This window comes from Salmo salar, chromosome 09 (genome assembly GCF_965601325.2).
Source record: "Salmo salar chromosome 09, fSalSal1, whole genome shotgun sequence".
Lineage (NCBI taxonomy): Eukaryota > Metazoa > Chordata > Actinopteri > Salmoniformes > Salmonidae > Salmo > Salmo salar.
In genome coordinates, this window is record NC_138299.1 from 160,269,329 (window position 1) to 160,288,563 (window position 19,235).

The 19,235-nt window shown below is 46.6% G+C and overlaps 1 protein-coding gene across 1 annotated transcript in view; it reads right to left on the reverse strand.

Annotated features, from left to right (window-relative positions):
* Positions 1-19,235, reverse strand: part of ryr1b (ryanodine receptor 1b (skeletal)) — a 274,065-nt gene that overhangs the window by 27,466 nt on the left and 227,364 nt on the right. Inside the window, 2 exon segments of the mRNA XM_082956507.1 lie at positions 503-690; positions 1,791-1,872. Coding sequence (XP_082812633.1) covers positions 503-690; positions 1,791-1,872 — 270 coding nt within the window.

Sequence of the window (19,235 nt, forward strand, 5' to 3'; positions counted from 1 at the left end):
AATGTATGTATTCACTACTGTAAGTCGCTCTGGATAAGAGTGTCCGCTAAATGACTAAAAATGTAATGTAAAATGTAGATGAAAGGGAGGAGAGAGGTTACAGAAGGATTTTTAAGCCTTGAGACAATTAAGAGTCATAGATTGTGTATGTGTGCCTTTCAGACGGTGAATGGGGCAAGACAAAAGATTTAAATGCCTTTGAACGGCGTACGGTAGTAGGTGCCAGGTGCACCGGTTTGAGTGTGTCAAGAACTGCAATGCTGCTGGATTTTTTCACGCTCAACAGTTTTCCATATGTATCAAGAATGGTCCACCACCCAAAGGACATCCAGCCAACTTGACACAACTGTGGGAAGCGTTGGAGTCAACATGGGCCAGCATCCCTGTGGAACACTTTTGACACCTTGTAGAGTCCATGCCCCGACAAATTTGAGGCTGTTCTGAGGGCAAAAGGGGGGGGGGGGGGGGGGTGTTCCTAATGTTTCGTACACTCAGTGTATACCTTGTAGAAGTCCTTCTTGGAGATGAGGCCGCGGGGGTCGGTCACGTAGTCTCGGAAGGCGTCGGACCCGGTGATGTCCTTCAGCTTGAGGAACATGTCGAAGAACTTGAGGATCATCTCCACGTTACTGGAGGATTCCACAAGCATGTCCACCATCTGACGGGCGATGGTGCCGTTCACCACGTTGCCTAGCGACAAGGATCGCCCCCCCCGCCACCAAAAAAAGCTCATTTGGTTAAAAGCAAATTACAAAGAAGCAAAGCAGAGACCTACAGCACCTCAAATATATTCAAAAACTGGCAGAGAATGTTTAAAAATATAAGCTATTATAGTCTCCAGATATTTTTGAACTGTTCCTGTAGAAAAATGATATTCCAAGTATAAATACAGTAACGTACAGACGCTTAAGAGTAAAAACATGTTTGGAGCAAAATAGTTTTTTTTTTTTTTTTTACACACAATTGAGAAATTCAAAGGTTTGACAATTCAAAGAGTTGGTCTGATGGTGCTCTCTGATGTCATCGGCCTCCCCCGTTGTTTGTGGGAACAATAGTGGACAAAAGAAGTAAGCCCCCCCCCCCCCCACTTGTGCCATGTCAGAGGACTCCTGGACCATCTATTGAGATGTGCCATCTGTTAAGTATATCAGGTGATAAATGAGGTTCTAGGGAGGCTGGAGTGGGTCTTGATAGAAGAATTTCTATGTTTAAAGATAATGATTAAATAATTCTACCCTGAAACCTAATTATTAGTGATATGGTTTATGTAGCCTGTATAATGAGTAACTAAAATGTTAAGCATAAATCTAACGAGGTTGGACTGGGAAAGAGAAGAATGTGTGTGTGTGTTTAAGTAAACACCAAGGACCGTTAAACTGTGGTTGACCTGCCCTAGCTTGAACTCTGAGGGTTTATGATATGAGAGGGAGTATCCCTCAAGGTTTCCCTAATCTCAGAGGAATGGAACTGTCGGCTGGGTAATGATCTACAGTGTTGAGAGTTCTGGGGAAGAAGATAACTAACTCTCCTTAATGTTCGTGTGGATGTGTGTGCGTAAATAAAGGAGCCTGGTATATAATAGATGTCTTTGTATATGAACTGCAGAGGGCCCTCGTGAATAAACATTCTTGACTATTGTAAGCTGGGACTCTGTCTGTTTCATTCAACCAGAATCTTACAAATCCCGGGTTGCAGACTGAGTATTTTAATTGAAGTTCAGTTTAAGAACATTGAGAACATAATTCTCCTAACAGTCTTTAAGTACCAGATCTGGGACCAATGGCTTTTACCTTCCAGTAGAGATAACAGCATCACCACCATGTCTTTCTGCAGGTCCAGGAGTTCCTTCAGTAGACCAATCTGACTGGAGTCCTGCAATAAAATAATGCACACGTACACAAGCATAGAGAAGACAGTTGTCTCATAAGAATATAATCGTATATATTTTTTTTTCTTTCATTGACCATTACTTTGTGTGTTACTGTCCACTGCTAAATATCACAGATCATAACAGATCTTACGTAGCTGAACCCTGGGCTAGTTGTGTCCCTAATGAAACGCTGCTTTAGGCCAAGCAGTGGACTAGGTGTAGGGATTCAGGTGACAGAGAGCTGCTGCCACAGAGAGGATGAGGAGGATGAAGGTGAGACTGAAACTCACCTCGTAATGGGTTCTTAGTAGTAGGTTCTGCACCTCACCTTGTAGTGGGTTCTACACCTCACCACGTAATGGGTTCTACACCTCACCTCATAATGGGTTCTACACCTCACCACGTAATGGGTTCTACACCTCACCTCATAATGGGTTCTATACCTCACCACATAATGGGTTCTACACCTCACCTTGTAGTGGGTTCTACACCTTACCTCGTAATGGGTTCTACACCTCACCTCATAATGGGTTCTACACCTCACCACGTAATGGGTTCTACACCTCACCTTGTAGTGGGTTCTACACCTCACCACTTAATGGGTTCTACACCTCACCTCGTAATGGGTTCTACACCTCACCACGTAATGGGTTCTACACCTCACCTTCAAGTGGGTTCTACACCTTACCTCGTAATGGGTTCTACACCTCACCTCATAATGGGTTCTATACCTCACCACATAATGGGTTCTACACCTCACCTTGTAGTGGGTTCTACACCTTACCTCGTAATGGGATCTACACCTCACCTCATAATGGGTTCTACACCTCACCACGTAATGGGTTCTACACCTCACCACGTAATGGGTTCTACACCTCACCACGTAATGGGTTCTACACCTCACCACGTAATGGGTTCTACACCTCACCTCATAATGGGTTCTACACCTCACCTTGTAGTGGGTTCTACACCTTACCTCGTAATGGGTTCTACACCTCACCTCATAATGGGTTCTACAACTTACTTAGTAGTAGGTTCTGCACCTCACCTTGTAGTGGGTTCTACACCTCACCACGTACAAAAAAAGAATGCATGAAATGAAATGTACGAAATGTATGCATTCACTACTGTAAGTCGCTCTGGATTGGAACGTCTGCTAAATGACTAAAATGTAAAAAATGTAAATGTAAATGTATAAAGGGTTCTACAACTTACTTAGTAGTAGGTTCTACACCTCACCACGTAATGGATTCTACACCTCACCACGTAATGGGTTCTACACCTCACCTTGTAGTGGGTTCTACACCTCACCTAGTAATGGGTTCTATACCTCACCTCATAATGGGTTCTACAACTCACAACGTAATTGGTTCTACACCTCACCTCATAATGGGTTCTATACCTCACCTCATAATGGGTTCTACAACTCACAACGTAATTGGTTCTACACCTCACCACGTAATAGGTTCTACACCTCACCTAGTAATGGGTTCTATACCTCACCTCATAAAGGGTTGTACAACTTACTTAGTAGTAGGTTCTGCACCTCACCTTGAAGTGGGTTCTACACCTCACCTCATAGTGGGTTCTACACCTCACCACATAATGGGTTCTACACCTCACCTCATAATGGGTTCTACACCTCACCACGTAATGGGTTCTACACCTCACCACGTAATGGGTCTACACCTCACCACGTAATGGGTTCTAAACCTCACCTCATAATGGGTTCTACACCTCACCTCGTAATGGGTTCTACACCTCACCACGTAATGGGTTCTACACCTCACCACGTAATGGGTTCTACACCTCACCTCATAATGGGTTCTATACCTCACCTCATAATGGGTTCTACAACTCACCACGTAATGGGTTCTACACCTCACCACGGAATGGGTTCTACACCTCACCACGTAATGGGTACTACACCTCTCCTCATAATGGGTTCTATACCTCACCTCATAATGGGTTCTACAACTCACCACGTAATGGGTTCTACACCTCACCACGTAATGGGTTCTACACCTCACCTAGTAATGGGTTCTATACCTCACCTCATAATGGGTTCTACAACTCACCACGTAATGGGTTCTACACCTCACCACATAATGGGTTCTACACCTCACCACGTGATGGGTTCTAAACCTCACCTCATAATGGGTTCTACAACTTACTTAGTAGTAGGTTGTGCACCTCACCTTGTAGTGGGTTCTACACCTCACCACGTAATGGGTTCTACACCTCACCACGTAATGGGTTCTACACCTCACCACGTAATGGGTACTACACCTCACCTCATAATGGGTTCTATACCTCACCTCATAATGGGTTCTACAACTCACCACGTAATGGGTTCTACACCTCACCACATAATGGGTTCTACACCTCACCTAGTAATGGGTTCTATACCTCACCTCATAATGGCTTCTACAACTCACCACGTAATGGGTTCTACACCTCACCACATAATGGGTTCTACACCTCACCACGTGATGGGTTCTAGACCTCACCTCATAATGGGTTCTACACCTCACCTCGTAATGGGTTCTACACCTCACCACGGAATGGGTTCTACACCTCACCACGTAATGGGTACTACACCTCTCCTCATAATGGGTTCTATACCTCACCTCATAATGGGATCTACACCTCACCACGTAATGGGTTCTACACCTCACCACGTAATGGGTTCTACACCTCACCTCATAATGGGTTCTATACCTCACCTCAAAATGGGTTCTACAACTCACCACGTAATGGGTTCTACACCTCACCACGTAATGGGTTCTACACCTCACCACGTAATGGGTACTACACCTCACCACGTAATGGGTACTACACCTCACCACGTAATGGGTTCTACACCTCACCACGTAATGGGTTCTACACCTCACCACGTAATGGTTCTACACCTCACCTAGTAATGGGTTCTATACCTCACCTCATAATGGGTTCTACAACTCACCACGTAATGGTTTCTACACCTCGCCACATAATGGGTTCTACACCTCACCACGTGATGGGTTCTAAACCTCACCTCATAATGGGTTCTACAACTTACTTAGTAGTAGGTTGTGCACCTCACCTTGTAGTGGGTTCTACACCTCACCACGTAATTGGTTCTACACCTCACCTCATAATGGGTTCTACACCTCACCACGTAATGGGTTCTACACCTCACCACGTAATGGGTTCTACACCTCACCACGTGATGGGTTCTAAACCTCACCTCATAATGGGTTCTACACCTCACCTCGTAATGGGTTCTACACCTCACCACGTAATGGGTTCTACACCTCACCACGTAATGGGTTCTACACCTCACCACGTGATGGGTTCTAAACCTCACCTCATAATGGGTTCTACACCTCACCTCGTAATGGGTTCTACACCTCACCACGTAATGGGTTCTACACCTCACCACGTAATGGGTTCTACACCTCACCTCATAATGGGTTCTATACCTCACCTCATAATGGGTTCTACAACTCACCACGTAATGGGTTCTACACATCACCACGTAATGGGTTCTACACCTCACCACGTAATGGGTACTACACCTCAGCTCATAATGGGTTCTATACCTCACCTCATAATGGGTTCTACAACTCACCACGTAATGGGTTCTACACCTAACCACATAATGGGTTCTACACCTCACCACATGATGGGTTCTAAACCTCACCTCATAATGGGTTCTACACCTCACCTCGTAATGGGTTCTACACATCACCACGTAATGGGTTCTACAACTCACCACGTAATGGGTTCTACACCTCACCTCATAATGGGTTCTATACCTCACCTCATAATGGGTTCTACAACTCACCACGTAATGGGTTCTACACCTCACCACGTAATGGGTTCTACACCTCACCACGTAATAGGTACTACACCTCAGCTCATAATGGGTTCTATACCTCACCTCATAATGGGTTCTACAACTCACCACGTAATGTTTCTACACCTCACCACGTAATGGGTACTACACCTCACCTCATAATGGGTTCTATACCTCACCTCATAATGGGTTCTACAACTCACCACGTAATGGGTTCTACACCTCACCACGTAATGTGTTCTACACCTCACCTAGTAATGGGTTCTATACCTCACCTCATAATGGGTTCTACAACTCACCACGTAATGGGTTCTACACCTCACCACATAATGGGTTCTACACCTCACCTCAGTAATGGGTTCTACACCTCACCTCAGTAGTGGGTTCTGCACCTCACCTTAGTAGTGGGTTCTGCACCTCACCACGTAGTGGGTTCTACACCTCACCGCGTAGTGGGTTCTACACCTCACCACGTAAAGGGTACTACACCTCACCTCGTAGTGGGTTCTACACCTCACCTCATAATGGGTTCTACAACTCACCACGTAATGGGTTCTACACCTCACCCCGTAATGGGTTCTACACCCCACCTAGTAGTGGGTTCTACACCTCACCTCGTAATGGGTTCTACAACTCACCACGTAATGGGTTCTACACCTCACCACGTAATGGGTTCTACACCTCACCACGTGAGTGGGTTCTACACCTCACCTCGTAATGGGTTCTACACCTCACCTCGTAATGGGTTCTACACCTCACCACGGAATGGGTTCTACACCTCACCACGTAATGGGTACTACACCTCTCCTCATAATGGGTTCTATACCTCACCTCATAATGGGATCTACACCTCACCACGTAATGGGTTCTACACCTCACCACGTAATGGGTTCTACACCTCACCTCATAATGGGTTCTATACCTCACCTCAAAATGGGTTCTACAACTCACCACGTAATGGGTTCTACACCTCACCACGTAATGGGTTCTACACCTCACCACGTAATGGGTACTACACCTCACCACGTAATGGGTTCTACACCTCACCTAGTAATGGGTTCTACACCTCACCACGTAATGGGTTCTACACCTCACCACGTAATGGTTCTACACCTCACCTAGTAATGGGTTCTATACCTCACCTCATAATGGGTTCTACAACTCACCACGTAATGGGTTCTACACCTCGCCACATAATGGGTTCTACACCTCACCACGTGATGGGTTCTAAACCTCACCTCATAATGGGTTCTACAACTTACTTAGTAGTAGGTTGTGCACCTCACCTTGTAGTGGGTTCTACACCTCACCACGTAATTGGTTCTACACCTCACCTCATAATGGGTTCTACACCTCACCACGTAATGGGTTCTACACCTCACCACGTAATGGGTTCTACACCTCACCACGTGATGGGTTCTACACCTCACCTCGTAATGGGTTCTACACCTCACCTCGTAATGGGTTCTACACCTCACCACGTAATGGGTTCTACACCTCACCACGTAATGGGTTCTACACCTCACCACGTGATGGGTTCTAAACCTCACCTCGTAGTGCGTTCTACACCTTAGCTCGTAATGGGTTCTACACCTCACCTCATAGTGGGTTCTACACCTCACCTCGTAGTGGGTTCTACACCTCACCTCATAGTGGGTTCTACACCTTACCTCGTAATGGGTTCCACAACTTACTTAGTAGTAGGTTCTGCACCTCACCTCGTAGTGGGTTCTAAATCTCACCTCAATGGGTTCTACACCTCACCTCATTGTGGGTTCTACACCTCACCTCGTAGTGGGTTCTACACCTCACCTTGTAGTGCGTTCTACACCTTAGCTCGTAATGGGTTCTACACCTCACCTCATAGTGGGTTCTACACCTCACCTCGTAGTGGGTTCTACACCTCACCTCATAGTGGGTTCTACACCTTACCTCGTAATGGGTTCCACAACTTACTTAGTAGTAGGTTCTGCACCTCACCTCGTAGTGGGTTCTAAATCTCACCTCAATGGGTTCTACACCTCACCTCATTGTGGGTTCTACACCTCACCTCGTAGTGGGTTCTACACCTTACCTCGTAGTGGGTTCTACACCTCACCTCGAAGTGGGTTCTACACCTCACCTCATAGTGGGTTCTACACCTCACCTCATAGTGGGTTCTACACCTCACCTCGTAGTGGGTTCTACACCTTACCTCGTAGTGGGTTCTACTCCAGAATCGATCCTGGGTTTGCATTTGAACAAATAACACAGATATGCATTTTAAACATCTCATCTCAGGTATCATACACATCATACACATAATAGACACATAGAGATGAACAGGCAGACTGACACATATGGAGATAGACTGACCCATATGGAGGTAGACCGACCCATATGGAGGTAGATCGACCCATATGGAGGTATACCGACCCCTACGGAGATAGACCGACCCCTACGGAGATAGACCGACCCCTACGGAGATAGACCGACCCGTACGGAGGTAGACCGACCCATACGGAGGTAGACCGACCCCTACGGAGATAGATCGACCCCTACGGAGATAGACCGACCCCTACGGAGATAGACCGACCCATACGGAGATAGACCGACCCTTACGGAGATAGACCGAACCATACGGAGATAGACCGACCCCTACGGAGATAGACCGACCCATACGGAGATAGACCGACCCATACGGAGATAGACCGACCCATACGGAGATAGACCGACCCATACGGAGGTAGACTGACCTATATGGAGATAGACCGACCCATATGGAGATAGACCGACAAAGAGAGAGATGTGGAGACGGAGAGACAGTGAGGCATGAGACAGACAGACAGACAGACAGACAGACAGACAGACAGACAGACAGACAGACAGACAGACAGACAGACAGACAGACAGACAGACAGACAGACAGACTTGTTTAGGTGGGCGATGTTTTTTTCTATCACATGCACTTGTAACTCTGCAACCAAAAGTATGTAGAATTTGCATGAAAAACTCAAAGAGTTGACCATGCCAATGCCTACCCCTATTATTGTCCACATTGGAAAGGTGGTTTACTAGCTAGGTGTTGCAGTTCTGAAGGAGTAGCAAGCAGAGACAGAGAATAGTAAAGTCCAGCTGTCAATCAAAGCACCAGTACCTGGTACCCTACCAAGCCTCTAAAGATCGTTATCAGAACTCATTATGGGAATATCAACTCATATAATTCTAGGAGACTGGGGTGACCACTATACTCCAAACAGCCCTGGAAGACTGGGACGACCACTATACTCCAAACAGCCCTGGGAGACTGGGGTGACCACTATACTCCAAACAGCCCTGGAAGACTGGGGTGACCACTATACTCCAAACAGCCCTGGGAGACTGGGGTGACCACTATACTCCAAACAGCCCTAACCACTATACTCCAAACAGCCCTGGGAGACTGGGGTGACCACTATACTCCAAACAGCCCTGGGAGACTGGGGTGACCACTATACTCCAAACAGCCCTGGGAGACTGGGGTGACCACTATACTCCAAACAGCCCTGGGAGACTGGGGTGACCACTATACTCCAAACAGCCCTGGGAGACTGGGGTGTCCACTATACTCCAAACAGCCCTGGGAGACTGGGGTGACCACTATACTCCAAACAGCCCTGGAAGACTGGGGTGACCACTATACTCCAAACAGCCCTAACCACTATACTCCAAACAGCCCTGGGAGACTGGGGTGACCACTATACTCCAAACAGCCCTGGGAGACTGGGGTGACCACTATACTCCAAACAGCCCTGGGAGACTGGGGTGACCACTATACTCCAAACAGCCCTGGGAGACTGGGGTGACCACTATACTCCAAACAGCCCTAACCACTATACTCCAAACAGCCCTGGGAGACTGGGGTGACCACTATACTCCAAACAGCCCTGGAAGACTGGGGTGACCACTATACTCCAAACAGCCCTGGGAGACTGGGGTGACCACTATACTCCAAACAGCCCTGGGAGACTGGGGTGACCACTATACTCCAAACAGCCCTGGGAGACTGGGGTGACCACTATACTCCAAACAGCCCTGGGAGACTGGGGTGACCACTATACTCCAAACAGCCCTGGGAGACTGGGGTGACCACTATACTCCAAACAGCCCTGGGAGACTGGGGTGACCACTATACTCCAAACAGCCCTGGGAGACTGGGGTGACCACTATACTCCAAACAGCCCTGGGAGACTGGGGTGACCACTATACTCCAAACAGCCCTGGGAGACTGGGGTGACCACTATACTCCAAACAGCCCTGGGAGACTGGGGTGACCACTATACTCCAAACAGCCCTGGGAGACTGGGGTGACCACTATACTCCAAACAGCCCTGGGAGACTGGGGTGACCACTATACTCCAAACAGCCCTGGGAGACTGGGGTGACCACTATACTCCAAACAGCCCTGGGAGACTGGGGTGACCACTATACTCCAAACAGCCCTGGGAGACTGGGGTGACCACTATACTCCAAACAGCCCTGGGAGACTGGGGTGACCACTATACTCCAAACAGCCCTGGGAGACTGGGGTGACCACTATACTCCAAACAGCCCTGGGAGACTGGGGTGACCACTATACTCCAAACAGCCCTGGGAGACTGGGGTGACCACTATACTCCAAACAGCCCTGGGAGACTGGGACGACCACTATACTCCAAACAGCCCTGGGAGACTGGGGTGACCACTATACTCCAAACAGCCCTGGGAGACTGGGGACTGACCACTATACTCCAAACAGCCCTGGGAGACTGGGGTGACCACTATACTCCAAACAGCCCTGGGAGACTGGGGTGACCACTATACTCCAAACAGCCCTGGGAGACTGGGGTGACCACTATACTCCAAACAGCCCTGGGAGACTGGGGTGACCACTATACTCCAAACAGCCCTGGGAGACTGGGGTGACCACTATACTCCAAACAGCCCTGGGAGACTGGGGTGACCACTATACTCCAAACAGCCCTGGGAGACTGGGGTGACCACTATACTCCAAACAGCCCTGGGAGACTGGGGTGACCACTATACTCCAAACAGCCCTGGGAGACTGGGGTGACCACTATACTCCAAACAGCCCTGGGAGACTGGGGTGACCACTATACTCCAAACAGCCCTGGGAGACTGGGGTGACCACTATACTCCAAACAGCCCTGGGAGACTGGGGTGACCACTATACTCCAAACAGCCCTGGGAGACTGGGGTGACCACTATACTCCAAACAGCCCTGGGAGACTGGGGTGCCACTATACTCCAAACAGCCCTAACCACTATACTCCAAACAGCCCTGACCACTATACTCCAAACAGCCCTGGAAGACTGGGGTGACCACTATACTCCAAACAGCCCTAACCACTATACTCCAAACAGCCCTGGGAGACTGGGGTGACCACTATACTCCAAACAGCCCTGGGAGACTGGGGTGACCACTATACTCCAAACAGCCCTGGGAGACTGGGGTGACCACTATACTCCAAACAGCCCTGGGAGACTGGGGTGACCACTATACTCCAAACAGCCCTGGGAGACTGGGGTGACCACTATACTCCAAACAGCCCTGGGAGACTGGGGTGACCACTATACTCCAAACAGCCCTGGGAGACTGGGGTGACCACTATACTCCAAACAGCCCTGGGAGACTGGGGTGACCACTATACTCCAAACAGCCCTGGGAGACTGGGGTGACCACTATACTCCAAACAGCCCTGGGAGACTGGGGTGACCACTATACTCCAAACAGCCCTGGGAGACTGGGGTGACCACTATACTCCAAACAGCCCTGGGAGACTGGGGTGACCACTATACTCCAAACAGCCCTGGGAGACTGGGGTGACCACTATACTCCAAACAGCCCTGGGAGACTGGGACGACCACTATACTCCAAACAGCCCTGGGAGACTGGGGTGACCACTATACTCCAAACAGCCCTAACCACTATACTCCAAACAGCCCTGGGAGACTGGGGTGACCACTATACTCTAAAAACAACAGTGTTTAGGTAGATTCTACAGCTGGTAGACAGAGGCTTTTGGTGGGTGTCAGGAGGAAATCCTTTTCAGACTAACGGTAGAGTCAGACTGCCTGCATTGTTAGTTCGCTTTTTTGGGGGGGGGGGTTCTAAGAAGATCAGTATCAAGGAACAGTACACTCCGGAGGCTTCATTTATAACCCTTACGTACATTTCGCACTACATTTCTGCGGCATTCTGAACAGTCTGCGCATGTACAAAGAAAACGATTGAGATTCATAGACTTGACACACGCCCTACATACGCACGGTTCCCATTATAAATCAGACGTGTTGTATCACGCTGCGCGCTTCAACGAGCATTAAAACTGCACCGGGAAAACGACTCAATTCACTTATTTAACTTTTATTTAACTAGGCAAGTCAGTTAAGAACAAATTCTTATCTACAACGACGGACTAGGAACAGTGGGTTAACTACCTTGTTCAGGGGCAGAATGACAGATTTGTACCTTTTCAGCTCGGGGATTCGAACTTGCAACCTTTCGGTTATTAGTCCCATGCTCTAACCACTAGGCTACGCTGTTGCCTCTACACTCTAACCACTAGGCTACGCTGTTGCCTCTACACTCTAACCACTAGGCTACGCTGTTGCCTCTACACTCTAACCACTAGGCTACGCTGCCGCCCTACTCTTGGCATTATTAAGCCACGGTTTGTCAATAGATGATTGGTTTATACTGTATGTCTTGCCTTGGTATAGGCTCTGAGATTAAATAGGCAATGACGACGCGCTCCTATCGTACGCACAGCAATACTGTAGCCTAACCATAATGTCAAATATTTTACATAAGCTACCGGTCTGTTTACTGTGTTGGCAGAATGTTTTAATCTTTAGCAGTAATTTATGCTGTATCTGGAAAATGTCACTTTTTGAATGAGAAAACAATTGCAAATTGTCGTGGACCTGTCAGCAGAGTGTTTTGAATTCACCAATGTTTTATATCAACTTTCCCCCAACCTAAGGGCGGACTCACCATCTGGCATATCTGGCAAATGCCAGATGGGCTGGTCCATTTTTAGCCCAGTGGGCCGGTCTAACTTGTTTTTTTTTGTGTGTGCAAAATGATCATTATCTGGCTAATAATGGGGGCCTTAAGCAAAAAATGGTCCGGTGTATTAGAAATGCCTGTGCCAATTTCTGGTCCCAGTCCGCCCCTGCCCCAACCTAAATACTTACAATAGTTACAGTTCTTTTTCTCGTGTGTTTTTGTCCTTCTTTACTTTTTGATATTTATTACTGCATTGATGGGAAAGAGAAAGCAAGAAAGACATTTCACTGTACTTGTGTACGTGACAACAAAAACGTACAACTTGAAACTTGACACATGGACCTACTTCAATGTAAAACATCAACTTTTTAAATTAGATTGTATACCTGTATTATAAACCACGCTGCCTATGACATTGCAAAACTTGAAATAGATATAACCTATCTATTTACTAGGCTACTAGGTCCAATTAAATAATAGATTCGCATGGTAATTAATGGCTCTTTCGGGAAATATGAACTCATCACGATCAGAAAAGATGAGGAATATATTCTGCAATGGTTATGAAAATTAAATAAATAGGAAAAAGATTCCTATACCTAATTATTGTCACGATTCCCACCGACGGTGGCGCCCCCTCCTGCTCGGGTGGCGCTCGGCGGTCGTCGTCACCGGCCTATTAGCTGCCACCGATTCCCTTTGCTTTTCCCTTTTTTTTATTTTTCACACCTGTGGTCAATTAGCCATTAGAAGGGCTATTTAGGTTAGCTGGCCCGCTCCTTTTCGATTAATTGTTGTTTCAGACTGTCTTGTTCATGTTCGGCTTGGCATTGTCATACTTTATTTATTCCCCTGTGTTTGGGAACTTTGATTTTCTTTCTCAAAGTGTTATTAAAAGAACAACACTCCCTGTGCTCGTTGCTTCCTGCGCCTCATTCCTAATCACGACTACCAACGCCGTTACAATTATAAGATTCCTGTGTCTAATTATAAGATCCCTATACCTAATTATACGATTCCTATACCTAATTATAATATTCCTATACCTAATTATAATATTCCTATACGTAATTATAAGATTCCTATACCTAATTATAATATTCCTATACCTAATTATAAGATTCCTATACCTAATTATAATATTCCTATACATAATTATAAGATTCCTGTGTCTAATTATAAGATTCCTATACCTAATTATAATATTCCTATACCTAATTATAATATTCCTATACCTAATTCTAATATTCCTATACCTAATTATACGATTCCTATACCTAATTATAATATTCTTATACCTAATTATAATATTCCTGTGTCTTATTATTTTAGATTCTAAAAATAACACATAGACTTTCATTCTCACTAATTGCAAATAGTTGTATTCTTGTTAACAGGTTTTCCTGTTAGTAGTTTTTTTTATCAATAAGCTTCTCATCATATTCCCCAATTTGCACAAAATACTTTCTTGCCAGTTTGCAATACAATATTTTACCCAGTAGCAGATGTGCGTACGCATGCTCTAAAGTTTGCAGGTAGGTGAGCACATTCTCAAGTCAAGTTAAATTTGTATAAATGCCAACTTTTCCATGAAAACATGCACACGTACATTTTGGGGTATATTTTGTACGTACGCAAGGTTTATAAATGAGTCCCCAGAGAAGGTGCAGAAAAACATGATCTAAAACAAAAGGATTGACTTTAAAAAGACAACAAACGAGAAGATGAGGTGAATGGAGATGAAAGATGAAGATCAGTACAGAAGGAAGTGTGGCGTGGAGGGGGATCGAGGGGAAGCGTGGGGTGGAGAGGGATCGAAGGGAAGCGTGGGGTGGAGGGGGATCGAGGGGAAGCGTGGGGTGGAGGAGGATCGAGGGGAAGCGTGGGGTGGAGAGGGATCGAGGGGAAGCGTGGCGTGGAGAGGGATCGAGGGGAAGCGTGGGGTGGAGGAGGATCGAGGGGAAGCGTGGGGTGGAGAGGGATCGAGGGGAAGCGTGGCGTGGAGAGGGATCGAGGGGAAGCGTGGGGTGGAGGAGGATCGAGGGGAAGCGTGGGGTGGAGAGGGATCGAGGGGAAGCGTGGGGTGGAGGAGGATCGAGGGGAAGCGTGGGGTGGAGAGGGATCGAGGGGCAGCGTGGGGTGGTGGAAGATCGAGGGGAAGCGTGGGGTGGAGAGGGATTGAGGGGAAGCGTGGGGTGGAGGAGGATCGAGGGGAAGCGTGGGGTGGAGAGGGATCGAGGGGCAGCGTGGGGTGGAGAGGGATCGAGGGGAAGCGTGGGGTGGAGAGGGATCGAGGGGAAGCGTGGGGTGGAGGGGGATCGAAGGGGAAGCGTGGGGTGGAGGAGGATCGAGGGGAAGCGTGGGGTGGAGAGGGATCGAGGGGAAGCGTGGGGTGAAGGGGGATCGAGGGGAAGCGTGGGGTGGGGAGGGATCGAGGGGAAGCGTGGGGTGGAGAGGGATCGAGGGGAAGCGTGGGGTGGAGAGGGATCGAGGGGAAGCGTGGGGTGGAGGAGGATCGAGGGGAGCGTGGGGTGGAAAGGGATCGAAGGGAAGCGTGGGGTGGATGGGGATCGAGGGGAAGCGTGGGGTGGAGGAGGATCGAGGGGAAGCGTGGGGTGGAGAGGGATCGAGGGGAAGCGTGGCGTGGAGAGGGATCGAGGGGAAGCGTGGGGTGGAGGAGGATCGAGGGGAAGCGTGGGGTGGAGAGGGATCGAGGGGAAGCGTGGGGTGGAGAGGGATCGAGGGGAAGCGTGGGGTGGAGGAGGATTGAGGGGAAGCGTGGGGTGGAGGGGAAGCGTGGGGTGGAGGGGGATCGATGGGAAGCGTGGGGTGGAGAGGGATCGAGGGGAGGCGTGGGGTGGAGAGGGATCGAGGGGAAGCGTGGGGTGGCGAGGGATCGAGGGGAAGCGTGGGGTGGAGAGGGATCGAGGGGAAGCGTGGGGTGGAAGGGTCGCAAAGGCGGAGGGGTAGCTTATTTGAAGAAGTATGGGACGATTACTGAGATAGCTATGGTTGGGATAGCTATGGTTGGGATAGCTATGGTTGGGATAGCTGTGGATAGCTATGGTTGGGATAGCTATGGTTGGGATAGCTATGGTTGGGATAGCTGTGGATGGGATAGCTATGGTTGGGATAGCTATGGTTGGGATAGCTATGGTTGGGATAGCTGTGGTTTGGATAGCTATGGTTGGGATAGCTATGGTTGGGATAGCTATGGTTGGGATAGCTATGGTTGGGGTAGCTGTGGTTGGGATAGCTGTGGTTGGGATAGCTGTGGTTGGGATAGCTGTGGTTGGGATAGCTGTGGTTGGGATAGCTATGGTTGGGATAGCTGTGGTTGGGATAGCTGTGGTTGGGATAGCTGTGGTTGGGATAGCTGTGGTTGGGATAGCTATGGTTGGGATAGCTGTGGTTGGGATAGCTATGGTTGGGATAGCTATGGTTGGGATAGCTATGGGGGGTGAAACAAAGATTCTTACGCCAAGGCGAAGTCCGGGGTCGGCTTGCATCTGGCAGGGTTATAATACATGTTAATAAAAATTGTAATAATACATGTTAATAAAAACATTTTTTATACATTTTTGTATTTTTGATATCGGTCCCCTGGCGTCAAAAAATATTAGTTGGAGTTCAAGTGTCACGGCTTTCTCTCAAACTGCTGTGCATCTGTGGTAGGAGATCAGGTGCACAGACAGACAGACAGACAGACAGACAGGCAGGCAGACAGACAGACAGACAGACAGACAGACAGACAGACAGACAGACAGACAGACAGACAGACAGACAGACAGACAGACAGACAGACAGACAGACAGACCAGACAGACCAGACAGAAAATCAACACTAGAGACTATCTACTATCTAGTCCGTGCCAGCCTAGGACCTACAGGTTGTACTGCATTAATTCGCTACTTGATCGGGTCAGCTCCACTCTCCTAGTCATTCTCTATGGTCACACTCAGCCCATTCTCTAATCACTAGTGCAAAGAAATGGGGATCCAAACAAAGTAAATGTGGGGGGGGGGGGGGGGGGGGGGCACACACACTTTGAGTCCGAATTAGGATCGTAGAGGGTTCTGAAATAGAATGTTATTTAATCTAAACTTGGGGTCTCAAACTTCACTGTAAGTAACATTTGCATAATTAGCTAAAGACGGCAGATTTCTTAGTAGTAATGGCGTGGGTTCAAGACTAAGGGTTTGTTTATCCATATCACGTATCAAACCTCTACGAGGAATAACCTGACCAATTAACAGGTGTATCCCGCAGCTGTGAATGTGACTTGTGGACAGCAAGCTCGTTTAAATATTTCACTATAGAAGGAAACTAGCTGTCTATTGACATATTATTCATGTGAACAATGTGCATGAAAATATTTCTACAAACTGTCAAACCGTATCTACTACAGCAATCTACTGCAGCTAGCTGATTCTACTACAGCAATCTACTGTAGCTAGCTGATTCTACTGAGTAATCTACTGTAGCTATCTGATTCTACTACAGTAATCTACTGTAGCTATCTGATTCTACTACAGTAATCTACTGTAGCTATCTGTCTCTACTATCTAGGGAATAATCTACTGTAGCTATCTGATTCTACTACAGTAATCTACTGTAGCTATCTGATTCTACTACAGTAATCTACTGTAGCTATCTGATTCTACTATCTACTACAGTAATCTACTGTAGCTATCTGATTCTACTACAATAATCTACTGTAGCTAGCTGATTCTACTACAGTAATCTACTTTAGCTATCTGATTCTACTGTAGCTATCTGATTCTACTACAGTAATCTACTGTAGCTATCTGTCTCTACTATCTAGGGAATAATCTACTGTAGCTATCTGATTCTACTACAGTAATCTACTGTAGCTAGCTGATTCTACTACAGTAATCTACCGTAGCTAGCTGATTCTACTACAGTAATCTACTGTAGCTAGCTGATTCTACTACAGTAATCTACTGTAGCTAGCTGATTCTACCACAGTAATCTACTGTAGCTATCTGATTCTACTACAGTAATCTACTGTAGCTATCTGTCTCTACTATCTAGGGAATAATCTACTGTAGCTATCTGATTCTACTACAGTAATCTACTGTAGCTATCTGATTCTACTACAGTAATCTACTGTAGCTATCTGATTCTACTACAGTAATCTACTGTAGCTAGCTGATTCTACTACAGTAATCTACTGTAGCTATCTGATTCTACTACAGTAATCTACTGTAGCTAGCTGATTCTACTACAGTAATCTACTGTAGCTATCTGTCTCTACTATCTAGGGAATAATCTACTGTAGCTATCTGATTCTACTACAGTAATCTACAGTAGCTATCTGATTCTACTACAGTAATCTACTGTAGCTATCTGATTCTACTACAGTAATCTACTGTAGCTAGCTGATTCTACTACAGTAATCTACTGTAGCTATCTGTCACTACTATCTAGGGAATAATCTACTGTAGCTATCTGATTCTACTACAGTAATCTACTGTAGCTAGCTGATTCTACTACAGTAATCTACTGTAGCTATCTGATTCTACTACAGTAATCTACTGTAGCTATCTGATTCTACTACAGTAATCTACTGTAGCTAGCTGATTCTACTCTGGGCTGCTCCAGGCAGGTGACGAGGCAGAAACAAGCTGGCAAAGAGCAGGCCACACAACAGGGACCAGGTGAGGTGGGAACCAGCCAGGAAACACCAAAATCATTTCATTAAATAAAATAAAACTCAAATAAATAAATAAATACATACTTTACAACTCTGCAGGGACCATGAGGGAAAAAGTTCACAAGATTAGTTGGACAGAAAGTCGACATTTGAAGAACGATCATTGCTGTGCTACTCCCAACATTTAGACGTAAGGAAAAATAAGGTATATTCTAGGGTTAGGGTTAGATAGTTAGTTAGGCTAGGGCGTAGAAGATCAAATACTGCCCCTATTTGTTTCTGCACCAGAGATGAGATATTTTGCATGAATGAAACTAATCAGTGCACAAGACAATCCTCAGTGAATCTTAATGCTTTTCAGAATTAATTAGTATTTATCTATGTACAATAGTGAGACGTGCATCTCTAGTGTGATGTGATACCATGTACAGTGATTTAAGGGTCCAATGCAGTCGTTTTTATCTCAATATCAAATCCTTTATGGGTAACAATGAAATACCTTATTGAGATTGTTTTTAAAATGGTTATATATATATACAAAAAAAAACCAAGAATGGCTTTTGACCTCTTGAGGATACCCTAGGATAGGGGGCGCCACAGCGCATTTTGAAAAAAAATCGTTCCCATTTTCAACGGCCTACTAATCAAACTCAGAAGATAGGGCATGCATATACTTATTATATATGGATAGAAAACACTCTAAAGTTTCTAAAACTGTTTGAATGGTGTCTGTGAGTATAACAGAACTCATTTGGCAGGCAAAACCCTGAGACATTTTCTGACAGGAAGTGGATACCTGATGTGTTGTATTGAGTTT